The sequence below is a fragment of the Lagenorhynchus albirostris genome, chromosome 2, assembly GCF_949774975.1.
Source record: "Lagenorhynchus albirostris chromosome 2, mLagAlb1.1, whole genome shotgun sequence".
In the NCBI taxonomy this organism is placed as follows: Eukaryota; Metazoa; Chordata; class Mammalia; order Artiodactyla; family Delphinidae; genus Lagenorhynchus; species Lagenorhynchus albirostris.
The window spans coordinates 54,523,200-54,545,827 of NC_083096.1; the positions used below are offsets into that span (position 1 = coordinate 54,523,200).

At 42.9% G+C, this 22,628-nt stretch overlaps 1 protein-coding gene across 1 annotated transcript in view; it reads right to left on the reverse strand.

The window, feature by feature from the left end:
* TNN (tenascin N) overlaps positions 1 to 22,628 on the reverse strand; it is a 52,505-nt gene that overhangs the window by 14,885 nt on the left and 14,992 nt on the right. The window contains exons 6-11 of the mRNA XM_060142174.1: positions 19,580 to 19,843; positions 15,950 to 16,213; positions 8,098 to 8,361; positions 4,465 to 4,728; positions 2,469 to 2,732; positions 1,000 to 1,263 (exon numbers count right to left, since the gene is read on the reverse strand). Coding sequence (XP_059998157.1) covers positions 1,000 to 1,263; positions 2,469 to 2,732; positions 4,465 to 4,728; positions 8,098 to 8,361; positions 15,950 to 16,213; positions 19,580 to 19,843 — 1,584 coding nt within the window. The remainder of the gene's footprint in view (positions 1 to 999; positions 1,264 to 2,468; positions 2,733 to 4,464; positions 4,729 to 8,097; positions 8,362 to 15,949; positions 16,214 to 19,579; positions 19,844 to 22,628) is intronic.

Here is a 22,628-nt window from a genome sequence, read left to right on the forward strand (position 1 = left end):
TCTTAGTTATTTCCACATTTCTGCAAAGTAGAAAGAGGAACTATTTTTGTCTTTAAAAATGGGGAAAGTGAAGCAAAGAGAAGAGGAAGAAGGAAGAGTGGAAGGAAGGAATAAAGGAAAGAAGAAGAGACAGGAAGACAGAGAGAGAGGGGAAGGAGGAATGGAGGGAAGGGGAGGGGAGAAGGAAGGAGGAAGGTGCTGATTGCCTTGGGAGAGAGGCACTGGATGTCAGCACTGGGATGTGGACAAGAGTTTTTCTTTCTACATATCTTTGTTTAGTTTGAAAAATTTTACTGTCAGCATGTATTACTTTTTTGATTAAAAACTTCTGTTCATTGCAACTAACAAAAATAATAAAGGAATCAAGGCACCTCTAATGCCAGTGGCCACGCATGGCGTACTCGGCCACACAGGGGACGGCCCAGGCCTTGCCCAGACTGTTTAAAGAGGCCCACGGATGTCAGGGTGGGCTCAGTGATCCCGTCAGGTCCCTCTGAGGCCTGATCGTGGTGATGCTCGGCGACACCAGGGGCCTCATCACGCACAGAAAAGACAAGCAGTCCAGGCCCCATTGGTCGCCTACTGTAGTAAGGGGATGAAGATGTTTAACCACTGCCCCCAGTCTGGAGATGGAAGCAGAAGAGGCTCCTTGCCTCCCTCCTCCCTAAACGGAGGCCCAGCCAGGTTCTCATAGCCAGGGCAGAGAGTCTGGGAGCTGGGCTGGGTGAGGCGGGGTAGGAAGGGAGGCTACCTTTTGCACATCCATCTTGAAGAGTTACACAGTCTTACTTTCACAGCACTTCCTCTACACTCTTTCATCTTCATCTGAACTGTCCTGTCAACATACATTACCTTAAAAAGGTGAAAAGGGAAGCACTTTGAAGAATGCCCACAGGTGAAAACCTGTGTTCCCTGCTCCCCTCCCCAGCCGATGTGGAGGAAGACTGTTTCCTGATAGGAGTGAAGAGTTTGATGCCTCCCCGTCGTCCCTGACAGTACCTGTCGGGGCCGTGGTGTCGGCCTTCCTGCTCTCCCGGTCCCCCTTCTGGGCCCACACGTGCACCGTGTACTCCACGCCCGGCCTCAGGCCCGTCAGGACGGCGCCGCTCTGCTCCTTCCCCACCGGGACCTCCCCGGAGTCTCCTTCAGCAGAGGTGTAGCGCACCAGGTACCTGTCAATCACGGCGTGCACCGGGTCCCAGGAGATGGTGGCCGTGTTCTCTGTCACCTGGTCGGTCACCAGGTTTTTGGGGCTGTCAATGTCTGAAAGGAAAAATGCTGATCAGTATGCACTATTTATAGGCCCCAGAGTGCGGAAGCTCACAGCCATTTTTCTTGGGGTGACACCCTTTCATGTTTTGTGGTTTTTCCATCTTGCATGCTCTAACTGCATCATGGACATATGTCTTCTCTCCCCAGGAAGACTTTGACTCCTCAAAGAGAAGGCACAGTAGACCAAAGTCTAAGCATCTATACTCTTACCTCTACCAAGAGTTTAGCAAAACAAATTTCTTTTTTCGTTTAATAAGCATACGTCAAAACACCCACTAGATGTAAGGCATGGGACCAGGCAGGGTGCGGGGTCCAGTTCAAGAAGACCACAAGCAGCTAATATTGATAATTTTGTTTCTAGCATCATGTCAATGAAGACCTCCCATTTCATACAAGAAGATTCTACTAGCCAGGTGCAAATGTAAGCTCCCAGAGGAAGAGGGCTGTATTCTACTCCCTCGGGGTTCCCACTGCCTAGTAAGGAAAAGGGCCCATGGAAAATGCTCAATATGTGTTGTTAAACAAATCAGCAAAATTAAAATCGAGTTTTAATATCCTTTAGCATATATAGATTCACTTGTAATGATGGTTTGCTGGCTAAATCATGGTACAGAAATATGATCATACATCTCTTTCACAATAAAATGAGAATATAACCTAGAAATTATACCTGAAAAAAACACAATATTGTAAATCAACTATACTTCAATTAAGAAAAAGAGCATAACATAGAAATTACTCTTATCCTCCAAACTAGAATTATCATATGATTCATTTACAGTAAAGTAAACCACATACAACTACTCACTCTGGTGGATATAAAGTCTACTTTTTTGAAGTTGAATTTTGAACATATTATGATTAATATTAATGACATTTCAATTCATTTCCTGTTTCCAATCACAAACTCAATAGGAGACCCTCAATACTGAACAAAAGATTCACACATTCAGAGGAACAGTGGCTGGACATACCATGCAGTCATGGCAGACTTGTAGCTTGGAGACTGCCAGGTGGACCTGACTTGTAAAGTTAAAGGGAAATAAGAGATGGCTTGTAGTCTATGATGAAGGAACACCGTCATGCTCTTCAATAAATCATCAACTCTGCCAGTGTGAGTTCAGGAAAACAAAACATGACCAGCCGTAGGCGTAACAGGACAGGGCTTATGTTCCCGAAGAAAGATGCTCCATTACCTGTCGGGGTCGTGGTGTTGGCCTTCCTGCTCTCCCGGTCCCCCTTCTGGGCCCACACGTGCACCGTGTACTCCACGCCCGGCCTCAGGCCCGTCAGGACGGCGCTGCTCTGTTCCTTCCCCACCGGGACCTCCCCGGAGTCTCCTTCAGCAGAGGTGTAGTGCACTAGGTACCTGTCGATGATGGCCTGCACCGGGTCCCAGGAGATGGTGGCTGTGTTCTCTGTCACCTGGTCGGTCACCAGGTTTTGGGGGCTGTCAATGTCTGAAAGGAAAAGTGCACTATTAATAAGCACCAAAAAGTGAGACGATGCTTCTTGGGTGAGGTAGCCTCCGTTCTAATGGTTTTCCCATCTCCTTTGTGGATTTGCAGTTGCTTCATGGACGTAGATCTCACCACAGCTGGACTCTTGGATCCTCAAGGCGGCAGCACAGGACAGCAGAATGAGCACTAGGTCAGAGTCACAGGAGCTACAATCCAGTCCCAGCCTGAGAGGCAGAGTGGAGGAGCAGGTGGAGCCTTGGGCTGGAGCCAGGGAACTAGGCCCAGCTCTGCCATCAGCCAGCGGTGGCCCTGGACAACTCTGCTGCCTCTGGCTGGGTCTCCACTCCTCATTTGTAAAATGTGGGCCTTGCCAAACAGATTTTAAGGTACCATAATATTCCATGAATATTCCACAAATCTGACTCCATGAATCATCAGCTAACTTTGTGAACTGTAGAAATCATTCACTTCTCTGTATCTGAGGTTTCTCAACTGTAAAATGGGCATATTGATTCTTGCTCTACCCATCCCAACAAAGTCCTCTGAGTACCAACTAAATGAGGAATATAATTCTCATTCCTTGCTGGTAGGAATGTAAAATAGTGCCACCGCTCTGGAAACCATTTGGCAGCTCCTCAAACAGTTAAACATAGAATTACCATATGGCCCAGGATTCCACTCCAAAGTATATAGCCAGAAGAATTGAAAACATATGGCCATACAAAAATTTGTACACAAAAACTTGTAGCGTCATTATTTATAATAGCCAAAAAGTGGAAACAACCCAAATGCTCATAAACTGACAAATGGATAAACAAAATGTATTATAACCATATAATGGAATATTATTCAGCAATAAAGTGAAATGTTGACACAAGCTACAACATGGATGAACCTTGAAAATATTATGCTTAGTGAATGAAGCCAGTCACAAAAGGCCACATATTATATGAATCTATTTATATGAAATGTCCAGAATAAGGAAATCTCTAGAGATAGAAAGTAGTAGTTTCCTAAGGCTGGGGGAAGTAGGGATGGGACAGACTGCTAATGGTACGGGGTTAGCTTCTGGGGTGATGAAAATATTCTGAATTAGACAGTGGTGATGGTTGCACTACTCTGCACATACTAAAAATGACTGAATTACACACTTTAAAAGGGTAGATTTCATAGTATGTAAATTATAACTCAATAAGTCTGTTCTTAAAAAATGAGGAAACAGAGATGAAAGAACTTTACAAAGTATGAACCGTTACTGTATAAAAATGCAAGCTTAGGATCCTCAGAACAGAGCACACAGTACTCAAAGAGGATTTATCCACTAAGACAGCAATAACACCTCCCTGTTCCAAAGAGATTACAGCAAAAGCCATTTTCCTAAAGTACTTAGCTCACAGATCCCAACATGTGGTTTCTTTTTATTTCTTCCCTTTCAAGAGGAAATATTTAATGATTGATCACAAAGGAAATATACAATTGGAGGAACGGTCGGTGGATAAAACCAATCACCATTTACCTTCACAAGATCAAAGTGCAAGGCCAAGTATGAGCTCTTCATTATGACATAATGTGTAAAAACAGAGTGAGGGTTGGTGTGTGGTTTGACAGGAGTCTACCATCCTGCTCTTCCATAAATCATCAATTCTGCCAGTTTTAGAACAGAAAAACAAAACTTGACCTGCCATAGACAGTATAACAGGGCTTACATTTTCAAAGAACAATGCTCCATTACCTGTTGGAGCCTTGGTGTCGGCCTTCCTGCTCTCCCGGTCCCCCTTCTGGGCCCACACGTGCACCGTGTACTCCACGCCCGGCCTCAGGCCCGTCAGGACGGCGCCGCTCTGCTCCTTCCCCACCGGAACCTCCCCGGAGTCTCCGTCAGCAGAGGTGTAGTGCACCAGGTACCTGTCAATCACGGCCTGCACTGGGTCCCACGAGATGGTGGCCGTGTTCTCTGTCACCTGGTCGGTCACCAGGTTTTGGGGGCTGTCGATTTCTTTTTAAAAAGGAAAGGCTGAATTTTAGAGCCAAGCGGGGACATCCCACCTCCTCATCATCATTCACGTTATATTTATTAACGATACAATTCCATTGAAAACATTTTCCAGGGAAACAAGCCATTGGATATTATAACAGGAAGGAATTAGATCTTCTCCAAATTTATCAACATGGAAATTTTCTGTCCTTCTAGTTCCCACGTGATAAAAATCTCCTCAGCAACAAGATAAGCCACCCAAATGGAGACTGAAACAACCTCTTTTGTTATCTCCATGGTATCTAGCTATTTTGTTTCACAGAATTTGAGAGCTGAGAAGTTACATCTTTCAAGCTTCTTCTCTTGTATAAAAGGGGAGGAGAAGGGAGACCCAGCGAAATGAAGACTCCAAGATCCAACTGTTTTCTTGTGTTAAAACCTAGACGAGTTTCCTCTGAATTTTGAGCCCTCCCACCTTCTCAAGGCCTTTGTTCCCTTTCACCTACCCTCTTAGCTGCAGCATCAATCTCTCCTCCTCTACCATTATTCCCAGACAAACAAGCTCTAGATCTCTCATCCCCCTGCTCAACTGACAAGCTTCTCAGGAGAACCGTCTGCATATCTCAGATTCACTCCACTCCTCCCATTCACTCCTCAGCTCAATGAAGCTTGGCATTTTCTACAGCACAGCACTACAACTGCTAGTCTAGGTCACCAACAACTCCATGTTGCCAAATCCTATGGACACTTGCCATCCTCGCGTTGCTCGACCTTTGAGCAGCATTTGTCAGAGCTGAGCCACTCCCTCTGCCTTGAAACACTCTCGGCTCTTGGCTTTCATGACTACACACTCCCCTGGGTTTTTCCTAACCCCTAACTCCTCCTCTTCAGTCTCCTTCATCAGCAGCCTGAAATGTCAGGGTGCCCAAGGTTTCCTCTCTTCCTCTCTCCCTACAGGTGATCTCACCCATGTCCACAGCTTTCAATCCCAGCCAGATGCTCACAGCTCCCCAGTATGTATCAACTCTGAGCCCTTGACTTGTATCTACAACAGCATATCCACCACATTGCCTAGCATGTATTAGACACTCAATAAATACTTGTTGAATCAATAAATAAGTCACTCAATTAACCAAGGAATCTCATGAGTATCTCAAACTCAAATATCTAAACGTCTTAACGTTCCTCCTCAAACCTATTTATCGCTCAGAAAATGAAGCCCCAATCATCCATGTTACTCAAGTCAGAACACAGGTCATACTTGGTCCCTCACTTTCTTCCTGTCCCACACCTCATCCATCAACAAATACTGTCATTTATGCCTCCCAAATATGTGCCCAGATATCCCCTTTTCTCATCCCTACTGCCATCACACTTGTCCAAGTCATCACCACCTCTCCCCCGACTTTATTAAACTTCCCCCTTCTACACTTACCATCTCTTCCATTTATTCTCCTCTGGCGTGAATAACTGTTTAACAATGAATATCGCATCATGCCACTCTTCTTCTAATAAGTGTAGCACGCTCCCTCTTTGAAGCACCGTGTGGTCTTGTATGATCTGACCCTTCTTCCTTCCCCCATCGTCTCATGCCACTCTCTCTCCCATCCTCAATGCTCCAGCAACACCAGCCTCCTTTCAGTTCTTCAACCATCTCATGCTGTTCCAGCTCAGGACCATCACACATATTCTTCCCAAAATGGCTAGTTTTCCCCCATACACATTCTCCCCTTCCTCTGCAAGCACACTGCCCAACAGATCTCTCTGCAACGATGGGAATAGTCCATAATCTGTACTGCCCAATACAGTAGCAATTAGTCACATGTGGCTACTGACTATTGGAAATGTGGCTAGTATCATTGAGGGAATAATTTTTAAATTTTTGTTAATTAATTAAAATTTAGAGCTTCCCTGGTGGCGCAGTGGTTGAGAGTCCACCTGCCGATGCAGGGGACATGGGTTCGTGCCCCAGTCCGGGAAGATCCCACATGCCGCGGAGCGGCTGGGCCCGTGAGCCATGGCTGCTGAGCCTGCGCGTCTGGAGCCTGTGCTGCGCAATGGGAGAGGCCACAACAGTGAGAGGCCCGCGTACCGCAAAAAAAAAAAAAAAATTTAAAGAGCCACATGTAGCGAGTGGCCACTGTTTTGGGTGGGATAGTAGAACAGAACTGTAAGCTGGGCACACAGCCCTCCAGCTAAAGACTTCATTTCCCAGCCCCCCCTTGTACTGAGGTCTGGCACTGTGTCTTGGATCTGGCCGGTGGAATGTGAGAAGTGATGTGTGCAGTGCAGTCATGCTCTTCCCTTTCCATTACCCCTTTCCACTGGTTGGAGTGAGGATAGGTGATGACCATGTAGATGCAGGCAACTCCCTAGGAATGGCTGAGCAACAATACGGAAGGAGCATAGGTCTCCTGTACCATGGAGATACCCTATCAGCCTTGGTCCCTTACACGCTGACCATTCCACAAGAGAGAAATAAACTTCTTTCTTATTTAAGCCACGGTTATTTGCGTGTTTCTGTCAATGTGTATCTTAACTATTGCTCCCCCATTCCATCCTTGCCCTGTTATTCTCTACACCTACACCATGTTTATCTTGTTCATAGAACTTATTATAATTTATACTTATAAATGTGTTTGCTTGTTGATTGTCTTTCCCACTGGACTTCAAGAGAGTAGGAAACGTATTTATTTTGTTCACTGCTGTAGCCGAGGCCTGGCACTTATAAATATTCATTAAAATTTAGCTACATGGGGCTTCCCTGGTGGCACAGTGGTTGAGAGTCTGCCTGCCGATGCAGGGCACACGGGTTCGTGCCCCGGTCTGGGAAGATCCCACATACCGTGGAGCGCCTGGGCCCGTGAGCCATGGCCGCTGAGCCTGCGCATCTGGAGCCTGTGCTCCGCGACGGGAGAGGCCACAACAGTGAGAGGCCCGTGTACCGCAAAAAAAATAATAATAATAATTTAGCTACATGTTGAAATGAACACAGAGCTCCAGCTGCCAAGGGTAACACTTGTTCCTTTAAACTAAGCACCATATATTAAGTAAAAAATAAAACAACTTGCCACAAAAAAGTACTTTAACCCAGTGTTTTTAAGAATTTTATATTGGCTTTACCTAATTCCCTATGATTTCCCATAACTGATTAAAAACACAGGCTTTGGAAAACAGTTTTAAGACATTCCTGGAACTGCTCAGTACTGAGCCCATAACTGTGCTTTGTTCTTTCTTTAGGTGAACAGAGTTTTTTTTACAGCAAACTCTCCTAAAATAGTCTACAGTCCTTGAGGTCATGGGCCACAAAAGCAGCAGTGCCATAATTCAACAGTAGTAGATCAGCACACAGTAAACACCCTACTTTGCTTTTCTCTTCTCTCCCGTTACCTGTCAGGGCCATGGTGTCGGCCTTCCTGCTCTTCCGGTCCCCCTTCTGGGCCCACACGTGCACCGTGTACTCCACACCCGGCCTCAGGCCCGTCAGGACGGCGCTGCTCTGCTCCTTCCCCACCAGGACCTCCCCGGAGTCTCCTTCAGCAGAGGTGTAGTGCACCAGGTACCTGTCAATCACGGCCTGCACTGGGTCCCAGGAGACGGTGGCCGTGTTCTCTGTCACTTGGTCGGTCACCAGGTTTTTGGGGCTGTCAATGTCTGAAAGGAAAATGAGGATCAATAAACACTATTACTAGAGTGAGATCTTGTGGCCATGCTGTTTGGGCTGGGGCAGCTTCCTCTTCTTAGAATCTTCCTATCTCACGTGTCAGTTTTCAGTTTTTTCATGGGTGTAGACCTCTTTCTACATCTGGACTTGTGGGTTTTCAAGGCGGCAGAACAGGACAGCAGAATGAACAGTAGGACCAGAGTCAGAAGAGCTGTGGCCCTGGACAACTCTGCTGCCTCTGGCTGGGCTTCAGCTTCTTGATCTGTAAATCTGGACTTCAGGTTGGATGGACTCCAAGATTCCTTCGAGAACTAATGTTCCATGCATGCATCTCATTTCAAACATTACTAACTTGTTTTGTGAACTTGGGCAAGGCACTTCACTTCTCCACATTCGTAACATTGAGCTGTTAATAGTTATTGTACATATCTCTCTGAGTAGTTCTGAAAACCAAGACAAAAAATGTCATGTAGAAAGGGGCCTTGAGGGCTTCCCTGGTGGTGCAGTGGTTAAGAATCCGCCTGCCAATGCAGGGAACACGGGTTCGAGCCCTGGTCCGGGAAGATCCCACATGCTGCGGAGCAAGTAAGCCTGGGCACCACAACTACTGAGCCTGCATGCCACAACTACTGAAGCCTGTGTGCCTAGAGCCCGTGCTCTGCTACAAGAGAAGCCACCGCAATGAGAAGCCTGCGCACCGCAACGAAGAGTAGCCCCCACTCGCTGCAACTAGAGAAAGCCCGTGCACAGCAATGAAGGCCCAATGCAGCCAAAGATAAATAAATAAACAAATAAATAAGAAGAAAGGGGCCTTGAAAATATTAAAGTATCACAGTGCTTATAGGAAAAAAAGGCAGGCAGAAATAATATTAGTGTATACCCTGTAGAGATGGGTATTATGTGAGTTAATAACATGCCCCTTATGACAGCTCCTGGCACAGAGTGGATGCCCAAAGACCATAAGCTATTTTAGATGATATCAGTTTGTTGATATTTTATGAATGTACAGGATTATGTTCCTCCATACTACACACAGGGAAGGTGTTAGAATATGTATTCACCAAGAAAATAATAGCGTTTCTTTGTTCCACATACAGGCATACCTCATTTTACTGTGCTTCTCTTTATTATGCATCAAAGACATTGCACTTTTTACAAATTGAGAGTTTGTGGCAATCCTGTATCCAGCAAGGCTACTGGCACCATTCTGCATGTGCCAATAGCATTGGCTCACTTTGTGTCTCTGTGTCACATTTTGGTAATTCCCATAATATTTCAAACTTTTTCATTATTATTTTATTTGTTATGGTAATCTGTGACCAGTGATCTTTGATGTTACTACAATTTGCTGAAGGCTTACATGATGATTAACATTTCTTAGCAATAAAATATTTTTAAATTAAGCTTTTTTAGACATAACACTATGGCACACTTAACAGATACAGTGCAATGTAAACGCAACTTTTATATGTACTGGGAAACAAAAATTTCAAGTGATTTTCTACATTGTGATGTTCACTTTATTGTGTTCGTCTGGAAGCGAACTCACGACATCTCTGAGGTATGCCTATAGTTCACTGCAAAAGCCATTACCCTAAGGTCCTATCACATATATGCAACAGTATGTTCAAGTGGGACTATTCTTATCTTGGTTTAGGCTGTGACCCCCAAGAAAATTGGTATTTACTTTCCAACCTGAGGGCCCACAGCCAAGGCAGGACCAACAGTTTTGTGGCCTTTGATTGACCAACCAACTCCAGACTATGAAAGAGGCTGGAGAGTACAAACAGGTGGGAGTTAAAAGAGTGGATTTCTTTGGAGGGAGTTATACCGTGAGTCCCATGGGTGAGAACCAAGCCTCGAATAAGCAGTTGCAATGGGATCACTTACAGAGCTGCTTATATATACTCCAGAGCAAAAGTTCTCAACCAGGGGTGATCAGCAATGTCTGAAGATATTTTTGGTTCTCTCAGTTCAGTGTGGAATGGGGAGGCTCATGGCATCAAATGGAGAGGACAGGGATGCAGCTAAACATCCTACAATGCACAAGACAGACCCCTGCAACAAAGAATTATCAACAGTGCCAAAGTTGAGAAACCCTGCCCAAAGCTTGGGGAACACCGTGGGCTGGTGTCTGACATGTGCCTAAAATATCTGAGAGGTGAGAAAACAGCTGGTTGTGCTGCTGCAGAGCAACAAGAGGCTGCAGCATTGCAACAGACCCATACATCTGGTTGCATGGACAAAGGATGCGTGTGTGTTCCCCATGGACCAGATGTGGGCCGAAGAAAGGAAAGCCCACCTGGGACTGTTTTAGAAGCTGTCCAACAGGATCACCCAGAGGGGTGAGGTGGGCTCACCTCATGCCTCACCAGAGAAGGGCACTGGAGGGCACCCCCAGATGTATGGGCAGAGGGGAGTAGGAGACCAGTAGGAGACATGCATGTATCTACAGAATCACTACAGTGAAAGAGGACAGATGAGGTGTCTCTGAAGAACACAAGGAAGTGTTCCATGAAGGAAAAGTTAGGTTTAACCCTTGTTAGGCCCCATGACAGACCCAAGCCAGCTGTGACTATTACTGTCAAGCAAGATCCCTCACCTCTCCTCCTCCCGACACCCCTTACCTCCCACGTACCAAACATAAATGGGTCAGGAACTCGAGTTAGCACTCTGGAAGGACGGTGCTTAAAGAATGGACTGGAAATACAAGAGAAGCCGAGCACGCCCCCTTCAACGGCAGGCAGTTAGCCCACAAATGGCCCAAGCTGATGGAGAGGAGCAGGTTTAAAGTTACATAAAGTATGTACAAGTACATGGATGTACATATCTTAATTACTAAAATGATACATACTGGATGCTAAAAGTGACTAGACATTTGCTTAGTTTGAGCTAATAAAACGTTATAATTTCTGCATAAAACGCTCATCCAAAGAGCAGAAACAAAAATAAGCACCACAGAAAGGCTTTATTTATTTATTTAACATCTTTATTGGAGTACAATTGCTTTACAATGGTGTGTTAGTTTCTGCTGTATAACAAATTGAATCAGCCATACATATACATATATCCCCATATCTCCTCCCTCTTGCATCTCCCTCCCTCCCACCCTCCCTATCCCACCCCTCTAGGTGGACACAAAGCACCGAGCTGATCTCCCTGTGCTATGCGGCTGCTTCCCACTAGCTATCTATTTTACATTTGGTAGTGTATATATGTCAATGCTACTCTCTCACTTCGTCCCAGTTTACCCTTCCTTCTCCCCGTGTCCTCAAGTCCATTCTCTACATCTGCGCCTTTATTCCTGTCCTGGCCCAAGATTCTTCAGAACCTTTTTTTTTTTTTTGTAGATTCCATATATATGTGTTAGCATATGGTATTTGTTTTTCTCTTTCTGACTTACTTCATTCTGTATGACAGTCTCTAGGTCCATCCACCTCACTACAAATAACTCAATTTCATTTCTTTTTACGGCTGAGTAATATTCCATTGTATATATGTGCCACATCTTCTTTATCCATTCATCTGTCAATGGACACTTAGGTTGCTTCCATGTCTTGGCTATTGTAAATAGAGCTGCAATGAACACTATGGTACATGATTCTTTTTGAATCATGGTTTTCTCAGGGTATATGCCTAGTAGTGGGATTGCTGGGTCATATGGTAGTTCTATTTTTAGTTTTTTAAGGAACCTCTATACTGTTCTCCATAGTGGCTGTATCAATTTACATTCCCACAAACTGTGCAAGAAGGTTCCCTTTTCTCCACACCCTCACCAGCATTTATTGTTTGTAGATTTTTGATGATAGCCATTCTGACCAGTGTGAGATGATACCTCACTGTAGTGTTAATTTGCATTTCTCTAATGATTAGTGATGTTCAGCATCTTTTCATCTGTTTATTGGCAATCTGTATATCTTCTCTGGAGAAATGTCTATTTAGGTCTTCTGCCCACTTTTGGACTGGGTTGTTTGTTTTTTGATTTGAGCTGCATGAGCTGCTTGTATATTTTGGATATTAATCCTTTGTCCATTGCTTCGTTTGCAAATATTTTCTTCCATTCTGAGGGTTGTCTTTTCGTCTTATGGTGTCCTTTGCTGTGCAAAAGCTTTTAAGTTTCATTAGGTCCCATTTGTTTTTGTTTTTATTTCCATTTCTCTAGGAGGTGGGTCAAAAAGGATCTTGCTGTGATTTATGTCATAGAGTGTTCTGCCTATGTTTTCCTCTAGAGTTTTACAGTGTCTGCCCTTACATTTAGGTCTTTAATCCGTTTTGAGTTTTTTTTTTGTGTATGGTGTTGGGGAATGTTCTAATTTCATTCTTTTCCATGTAGCTGTCCAGTTTGCCCAGCACCACTTATTGAAGAGGCTGTCTTTTCTCCATTGTATATTCTTGCCTCCTTTATCAAAGATAAGGTGACCATATGTGCATGGGTTTTTCTCTGGGCTTTGTATCCTGTTCCATTGATATATATTTCTGTTTTTGTGCCAGTACCATACTGTCTTGATTACTGTAGCTTTGTAGTATACTCTGAAGTCAGGGAGCCTGATTCTTCCAGCTCCGTTTTTCTTTCTCAAGATTGCTTTGGCTATTCAGGGTCTTTAGTGTTTCCATATATATTTTGAAATTTTTTGTTCTAGTTCTGTGAAAAATGTCATTGGTAGTTTGATAGGGATTGCACTGAATCTGTAGACTGCTTTGGGTAGTATAATCATTTTCACATTGTTTATTCTTCCAATCCAAGAACATGGTATACCTCTCCATCTGTCTGTACCATCTTTAATTTCTTTCATCAGTGTCTTACAGTTTTCTGCATACAGCTCTTTTGTCTCCTTAGGTAGGTTTATTCCTAGGTATTTTATTATTCTTGTTGCAATGGTAAATGGGAGTGTTTCCTTAATTTCTCTTTCAGATTTTTCATCATTGAAAAATGATGAATGTGTACAGGACTGCAAGATATTTCTGTGCATTAATTTTGTATCCTGCTACTTTACCAAACTCATTGATTAGCTCCAGTAGTTTTCTGGTAGCCTCTTTAGGATTCTCTATGTATAGTATCATGTCATCTTCAAACAGTGACAGCTTTACTTCTTCTTTTCTGATTTGGATTCCATTTATTTCTTTTTCTTCTATGATTGTTGTGGCTAAAACTTCCAAAACTATGTTGAATAATAGTGGTGAGAGTGCACAGCCTTGTCTTGTTCATGATCTTAGAGGAAATGGTTTCAGTTTTTCACCATTTAAATGATGTTGGCTATGGGTCTGTCATATATGACCTTTATTATGTTGAGGTAAGTTCCCTCTATGCCTACTTTCTGGAGGGTTTTTATCATAAATGGGTGTTGAATTTTGTCGAAAGCTTTTTCCGCATCTATTGAGATGATCATATGGTTTTTCTCCTTCAATTTGCTAATATGGTTTATCACGTTGATTGATTTGCGTATATTGAAGAAACCTTGCATTCCTGGGATAAACCCCACTTGATCATGGTGTATGATCCTTCTAATGTGCTGTTGGATTCTGTTGCTAGTATTCTATTGAGGATTTTTGCATCTATGTTCATCAGTGACATTGGCCTATAGTTCTCTTTCTTTGTGACATCTTTGTCTGGTTTTGGTATCAGGGTGGTGGTGGCCTCATAGAATGAGTTTGGGAGTATTTCTCCCTCTGCTATATCTTGGAACAGTTTGAGAAGGATAAGTGTTAGCTCTTCTCTAAATATTTGATAGAATTTACCTGTGAAGCCATCTGGTCCTGGGTTTTTGTTTGTTGGAAGATTTTTAATCACAGTCTCAATTGCAGTGCTTGTGATTGTTCTGTTTATATTTTCTATTTCTTCCTGGTTCAGTCTTGGAAGGTTGTGCTTTTCTAAGAATTTGTCCATTTCTTCCAGGTTGTCCATTTTAGCAAGCCTTAGGTGCTTGTAGTAAGCTCTCATGATCCTTTGTATTTCTGCAGTGTCAGTTGTTACTTCTCCTTTTTCATTTCTAATTTTATTGATTTGAGTCTTCTCCCTTTTTTTCTTGACAAGTCTGGCTAATGATTTATCAATTTTGTTTATCTTCTCAAAGAACCACCTTTTAGTTTTATTGATCTTTGCTATTGTTTCCTTCATTTCTTTTTTTTCCAATCTGATCTTTATGATTTCTTTCCTTCTACTAACTTTGGGGTTTTTTCTTCTTCTTTTTCTAATTGCTTTAGGTGTAAGGTTAGATTGCTTATTTGAGATGTTTCTTTTTTCTTGAGGTAGGACTGTATTGCTATAAACTTACCTCTTAGAACTGCTTTTGCTGCATCCTATAGGTTTTGGGTTGCATGTTTTCATTGTCATTTGTTTCTAGGTATTTTTTGATTTCCTCTTTGATTTCTTCAGTGATCTCTTGGTTATTAAGTAGTGTATTGTGTAGCCTCCATGTGTTTGTATTTTTTACAGATTTTTTCCGGTAATTGATATCTAGTCTCATAGTGTTGTGGTCAGAAAAGATACTTGATACGATTTCAATTTACCAAGGCTTGATTTGTGACTCAAGATATGATCTATCCTGGAGAATGTTCCATGAGTACTTGAGAAGAAAGTGTATTCTGTTGTTTTTGGATGGAATGTCCTGTAAATATCAATTAAGTCCATCTTGTTTAATGTATCATTTAAAGCTTGTGTTTCCATATTTATTTTCATTTTGGATGATCTGTTTATTGGTGAAAGTGGGATGTTAAAGTCCCCTACTGATTGTGTTACTGTCGATTTCCCCTTTTATGGCTGTTAGCATTTGCCTTATGTATTGAGGTGCTCCTATGTTGGGCGCATAAATATTTACAATTGTTATATCATCTTCTTGGATTGATCCCTTGATCATTATGTAGTGTCCTTCTTTGTCTCTTGGAATAGTCTTTATTTTAAAGTCTATTTTGTCTGATATGAGAATTGCTACTCCAGCTTTCTCTTGATTTCCATTTGCATGGAATGTCTTTTTCCATCCCCTCACTTTCAGTCTGTATGTGTCCCTAGGTCTGAAGTGGGTCTCTTGTAGACAGCATATATACGGATCTTGTTTTTGTATCCATTCAGCCCAACTGTGTCTTTTGGTTGTTGCATTTAATCCATTTATATTTAAGGTAGTTATCGATATGTATGTTCCTATTACCATTTTCTTAATTGTTTTGGGTTTGTTATTGTAGGTCTTTAATAGAAAGGTTTTAAACCAGTGAGGAGTGAAGAAAATTTGGTTTTGGATCAACCATCCCTCAGCATGATAGTTACTTGTGCTTTCTTCATATTTATTCTTTATGAAGGGGAAGGCTTTAGGCATTAAAAACAAAGCAGGTGCACAGGCAGAGAACAAATGACAATGAGCAATAATGTCAATGTTTAAAGACCAAGCTTTGGTCTTTAACCAAACAGAACAAGCTATGCATTCTAAGAGAAGCCATTCTATTTAAGAAAGGGGTACACAATTTACTATGCAAGGATACCAGCCTGCTCATCCTTGAGCCTCCCTTTCAGCCAAGGTCAGAGAAGGAAAACCAACCTAGATGGACATCAGCTTAGCAGTGACACAGTGATGATGCATGTTCCATTACCTGTCGGGGCCTTGGTGTCGGCCTCCCTGCTCTCCTGGTCCCCCTTCTGGGCCCACACGTGTACTGTGTACTCCACACCCGGCCTCAGGCCAGTCAGGACGGTGCTGCTCTTCTCCTTCCCCACTGGAACCTCCCCGGAGTCTCCATCAGCAGACGTGTAGCGCACCAGGTACCTGTCAATCACGGCCTGCACTGGGTCCCAGGAGACAGTGGCCGTGTTCTCTGTCACCCCGTCGGTCACCAGGTTTTGCGGGCTATCAATTTCTTTAAGAGAGATGAAGGAGTGTGTCATTTGCCAACTCTGTAATTCGTGAAAGTCCAGCACACAAACAACCAAAATGATGACCTCAACAAATTTCAGAGTCTGTTATATGCCAATGGTTTGGATAACTTAAGGGTTTAATTAAGCAAGTGGTCTGAAATTTCCAAGAATGAGCTATTTGCATTCAGACGAAGCCAATATTCATTCTTAACTCTATAAACTTTTTCCACAAGTTACCTTTGGATAAAAAGAATTCATCTTCATATACAAATTTCTCCTTTACCCTGGGTTTACAGAATATACTCTTTTAGTTCCTGGCTCCTTGTACCTGAAAGCAATTATATTTCAATAAATATGTGCATCCTTTCTAATATTTTCTTTTGGAAGAAAAATATCCCAGAAGTAGGACCTGTCAGTTCTTTCCATATAAAACATTATGTCTGAGGCCAGAGAAATGGGAGACTTTTAAAGTGAAGGTATTTGAGGTCTAGGCTGATAAAAATAATCCTACTTGTAGGGATTTTCTGTCTGGGTTTCTAGGCAGTTAAACTGGGTTGAAACGTGGGCTACACTATTTCCTGGTTGCTAACTTTTGACAAACTGTATAGCTTAAGTCTTGGTCTCCTCATCTCTACAAAGAAGGAACTATCAGTTCCTACTTCTGGGTTATGGTGAATAGTACATGAGATATTGCACAGTAAGTGCTGAAATATGAGCTCTTTTTTATTACTAATGTCACTTGAGGTATGAAACATCACTTTCTCCTCAAAAATATAAACTCTTAAAAAGTCAAAAAAACAAGGAATTGGGTGCAATGATTAGCATGCCCTTATGATCGTGTTTCAAAAACCACCTCCTTGAAAAACTGAGCTTTCTATGATAGCAGCTGCATTTCAAACCTGTGCACCATCACTTGCCAGCTCAGCCAGGCCAGCTCAGTGGGATACACAGCCAAGGGAGGCCTTGCTAGAAGGAGCACAGGACACCTGACATGAAAGACACACAGACAGCTGACATGAAAGGACAAACAATTTACCCTGGGATTCTATGCTGGCTTCAACGCCCCAGCCTCATCTTTCCCTACTGCACGCCCTCACAGACCTACCCACCATAAACACCACTAAAGATGACATTATTAACATAAGTGTATATTAAGACATGACAGAAAACCAACCTGTCATATTCCCACACCTTTAGGTCTCTGCATATGCTGCTCCCACTGCTAACAGCCACACATCCTTCTAGATTCCGTTCAGGGGTCACCTATTCCTATAGGCTGCCATGACCCCTCTAACCCCCACTTTTTTTCAGGTTCCCATATTCCAGGGTTATTTGTTTGCTCTGGAACATAACTCACTGCACTTTGTCTTTTTCACTTGTCTCCTCTACCCACCGGATTGTGAATGCCATATGAGCACACACTGTGCTTTTACCTTTGTACCCCCAGAGCCTAGCTCTGTGCCTGACACCCCCAGCAATACCACACCCCAGTGGCTCCCCGTGATCTGGGGTGCTTTACTTGCACCATGCCCACCTGAGAAAGGGGAAGCCTCTTCTCCATTCCAACTTCCACTGTCTTAAAAAGGTTGACCCACATGCTCTTTCTTTTCATAGCACTCAAAATCCTAGTGAATGGAGGGCCGTGTGTAATATAAACCAGGAGCTGGTAATCTAGAGCTCATGGGCCAAATCTGACCCACTGCCTATTTTTATAAATCAAGTTTTATTGGAACACAGTCATGCTAGTTCATTTCCATACTGTCTATGGCTGTTTTCTCATTTCAATGGCAGAGTTGAGCAGTTGCAACAGAGACTTTGTGGTCCCCAAAGCTGAAAATATTTACTATCTGGCCTTTTACAGAAGGTTTCCTGACCTCGACTTTAAACAAACTAGGTCTCACCATACTTACTGTCAACTTCTCCTTCCCCTGGAGAAGACAAGGCCCATCTGGCCCCAGGAGGCTATGCAACACAAAGTGCTTCAAGGCCAAATGTAGATTAACATTTCTGTGCACTGAATGTTTGTGTCCCCCCACAAAAGTTTATATGTTGAAGCCCTAACCTCCAATTTGATGGTATTTGGAGGTAGAACCTTTGGGAGGTAATTAGGTTTAGAAGAGGTCATGAGGATGGGGGCCCCCATGATGGGATTAGTGCCTTCCTAAGAAGAAGAGGAGACCAGAACTTCCTCCCTCCACCAGGTAAGGAAGAAGGTGCCCATCTGTAAGCCAAGAAGAGAGCTCTCACCAATAAATGAACCAACTGGCACCCAGATCATGGGACTTTCCAGGCTCCAGAACTGCTGGAAATAAATTTCTGTTATTTAAACCACCCAGTCTATGGTATTTTGCTATAGCAGCCCGAACAGACTAAGACACATTTAAGAAATAAGCATGACTATCATTTATGTAGCACTCTCTATGTCAGGCACTTACATGAATTAACTCATGTAACCCTCACACTAACCCAGTGATGTAGATCATATGCCCCATTTTACAGACAAGAATCTGAGGAACAGAGGCAAAGCAACTTGCCCCAAATCACTCAGCTAGTAAATGGTAGAGCTGAGATTAAAACTTGGACAGTCAAGCTTCTGAAACCATATTCCTAACCAATTATCAGCTTCTCTGAGAGTCTCTACACTAAGTGTCCACAAAAAAGGCCACTCAATAAGTGAATTGTTTTCTATGATTCCTGTCAAGTGTTTGGAACTTCAAGTGGACTCCAGGATTAGGCTTCTCTGAACTCAGGGACAGCATCAGAGGAGGTTTTAAGCAGAAGGAATATCTGGGATACACCCCCATGCAGCCTCAGGACACCCGCAGGCCCCAGCTGAGCAGAACAACTGGATGGAGTAAGGGAGCCCTCACACTTTCTGAAAGCTTCAAGTCAGAATTGGTACATTTGGTAAATGTTGACTCAGGAGGCAAACCATTTCCATGGTCTGAAAGAGAGCTCCAGATAACATGCAACATGCCTGTACAGTCACTGCAAACTGAGATGAGCATTCAAATTCACTGTCAGCCCAATGTTTTGAGTTTTAATGTCCAAAAAATGAAAATTAGAAAGTGTTCCTCTACTCCAAGGGAGTTGCATATGGAATTCCAACCCAAATAAGTATGACCTTCTGTATCAAATAAAAAGGATGGTCTCTTTTGCTTGAGGTTAAAAAGGAAAAAATTCATAATTATGAAATTTGAAATTGCCTTTGCAACCCCCCACCCACACACCTGCAAACGAAAAAGTTGATGCTAGGTAGGCATCAGCCTCCTGATTCAAAAATCAATCTTCTCCTTGCCATAAGGAAACCTGTTTCTTTAGAGATGGGAGACAGTAAGAATGAGTGAAGACTCCCATCCTTCTGTTACCTGTGAGGGCCTTGGTGTCGGCCTTCTTGCTCTCCTGGTTGCCCCTCTCAGCCCACACGTACACTTTGTACACCTCTCCCGGCTTCAGGCCTGTCAGGACGGTGCTGCTCTGCTCCCTGTACACAGCTGTGTCCTTCGTCTCCCCGTCAGTGGAGATGTAGCGCACCACATACTTATCAATGACAGCCCGGACTGGGTTCCAGGAGACCATCGCTGTGTCTTCTGTCACTCGATCAGTGACCAAATTGGTTGGACTATCAATCTCTTCATAAAAATATATGAGAAAGAAAAAGTAGAGAAGGCATCTGGCTGGTCAAGATCACAAATGTTTCAAGATTGAGTGCATCTGGGTGACCTGGTTCCATAGTCTATGCAATGCAAGAGGCCCTCTCCATCATCTGTGACAGGTAGACAACTGGCCTCTGCTTGAACCCTAAGCTGAGAAAGGTCTTACTGATGGACTTCCATTTTATAATCAATGAGCACATTAGAGAAAACTCCTCCAAGTGTGGCCACTTAAAGTATTACTCCTTTGAGTATGTCTACCCTTGGTGGGCATATAGAATACACCTAATTCCTCTTCCTGGAGACCATCCAGCAAGTATTCAAGAATAATTCTCATTCTCCTTCCTAATTCTCCTTTAATCAAACAGCTTCACCTCGCTAATTTATGCACTTATAAGTTAAAAAGTATTATATTAATTATATTATATTATAAACTTATATTATCAACTTCCCAACTTCCAACTTATAAAAACAATTATATTATATCATATCATACTATATTATGTTATAAATTTATATTATTAACTTCCCAACTTCCAACTTAGAATTTCTAGACCTGGCACTTACATCTAAACATGCTCTTGTCTTTCCCTTTTCAGAGAAAAATTCCCAAAACTTAGCTCATTCATTCAACAATTCGCTGAGCATCCATCCCATGCCATGGCCATGTAATGGCACTCAGGAATCACCAATTAACAAAATAGTCAGAAATCCCTGCTCATGCAGACTTTATATTCTAGAAGCACCAACCCAGAACAAAATGCCCTCCATGTCCCAGACACTTTACCCCCCAATAACATAGCCTCATCCCACAGTCTCAGAAAAATCCCTAAGTTTTTCATACTTGTCCCGGTTACCCCAGGGGCTCTCAACCTTTGCCAACATTGGACACCTACTAAGTACCACCACCAGAGGGTCTACTTCAGCATGTCTGAAATACGCCCTGACATCTCTATTTTAAAAACAAGTATGCAAAACTCTACAGGTTATTCTGATGTACCTCAAATGTTGAGAACCTTCACATTAAGCTACATCTCCCCCATTTTTTGCATATAATACATGTCCTGGATCCACCAATTATCCTTGTTATATTTTATCTTATGGATTCCATTTATAATTTAGTCTTTCATCCAACATGGCCACTTTCCTTTCCAGCTTCTTATCATTTGCAAACCATCTGAGTGCATCCATCAAGGTCACGAATAAAGATGCTTGCCCTGAGAACCCTACTTACAAATAGATCGGGATACTTTTGGTTAAAGACACACAAAAAAGTCTCTTACTCTCAGAAACCTAAGCATTTTTCTTCTTCCCCATCTTGTTGTAGTTCTCTTGGCCAAGAGTTTTCCAGCAGAGATGTTACAACTTTACATAGCTACATTCTTTAACATCAGCTACAATGCACCTTTCTTAAGCACAGTGGCCATGTTTTATTTGTGTGCAAGGAAATGAAATACATTCCATCACCAGAGACAGTGCATATTTTATTTAACAAATCAACTGCCATTTACTGACCACATATTAAGTGCCAGGTGCTTTTCATACATTACTTTAGCAGACTTCATAGCAACAACATAAGGCATTTATCAGATTCTCCATGTACTAATTGGGGAAATTAATAACGGTTACCATTTTTAGATCACTAATTATATGCAAGACTCAGAGAGTTTAGATAATTTGCCCAAGGTCACACAGATAGTAAATGGTAGTCCCTGACTCATTCTTTAAACAATCACTGAGTGCCTACTTGGAGCTGGGGACTCAGCAGTGTTATGAGTTGTGTCCTCCGCCCTTTGCAGAGGTATATCTAAGTGCTAAACCGAAGTACATCAACATGTGACCTCATTTAGAAATAGGGTCTTTCTAGATATAATCAAGTTATTTTAACTTGAGGGCATTAGGGTGGGCCTGATCCAATATGACTGCTGTGCTTATAAAAGGGGGAAATTTGGACACAGAGACAGACACATACAAGGAAAGACAAGATGAAGACACGCAGGAAGAAGACAGCCGTGTGATTGCAGCGCTTCATCTACAAGTCAAAGAATGCGAGGATTGCCAACGAACACCAGAGGCTGGAAGAGACAAAGAAGGAACACCTTGAGCTGTCAGAGAGAGCATGGCCCTGCTGACACCTTGATTTCAGACTTCTAGCCTCTATAACCATGAGACACTCAATTTCTGTTTTAAGCCACCCAGTTTTTGGTACTTGGTTATAGCAGCCCTAGGAAACTAATATAAGCAATGAAGAGAATAAAGACTCTCTACCAGGGAGCTTACGTTCTCCTGGAAGAGCCAGACAACAAACAAGTGGGGATAGTATTGGGAAGCCCAATAGGGCAAGGTAAAGGAATTAGAAAGTGAGGAACAAAAGATATTTGTGATTTTAGAAGGAAGGTCAGTGAGAAGGTAACAGCTGAGCAAAGACTGAAATGAAATGAGGCATTGGGCCACATGCAATCTGGGCAACCTCATTCCCGGCAGAGGGAGCAGCAAGTTCAAAGACCCTGCTCCACGTATTTGGGGAACAGCAGGAGGCCAGTGCATCCGGACAGAGTAAGTGAGGAGGTTGAGTGGCTGGAGGTGAGGCCAATGAGGTGAAGAGGCAAATAGATGCCTTTGAAAGTCATTGTAACAACTTGGCTTTTGCACTGAATGAGATGAGAAGCTTCTGGGGGGTTTTCACAGGAGAATGACATGATCTGACTTGTTTTATAAAAGGACCCCTCTGGCTGCTGCAGAGAGTACAGACTATTGCAGGTCA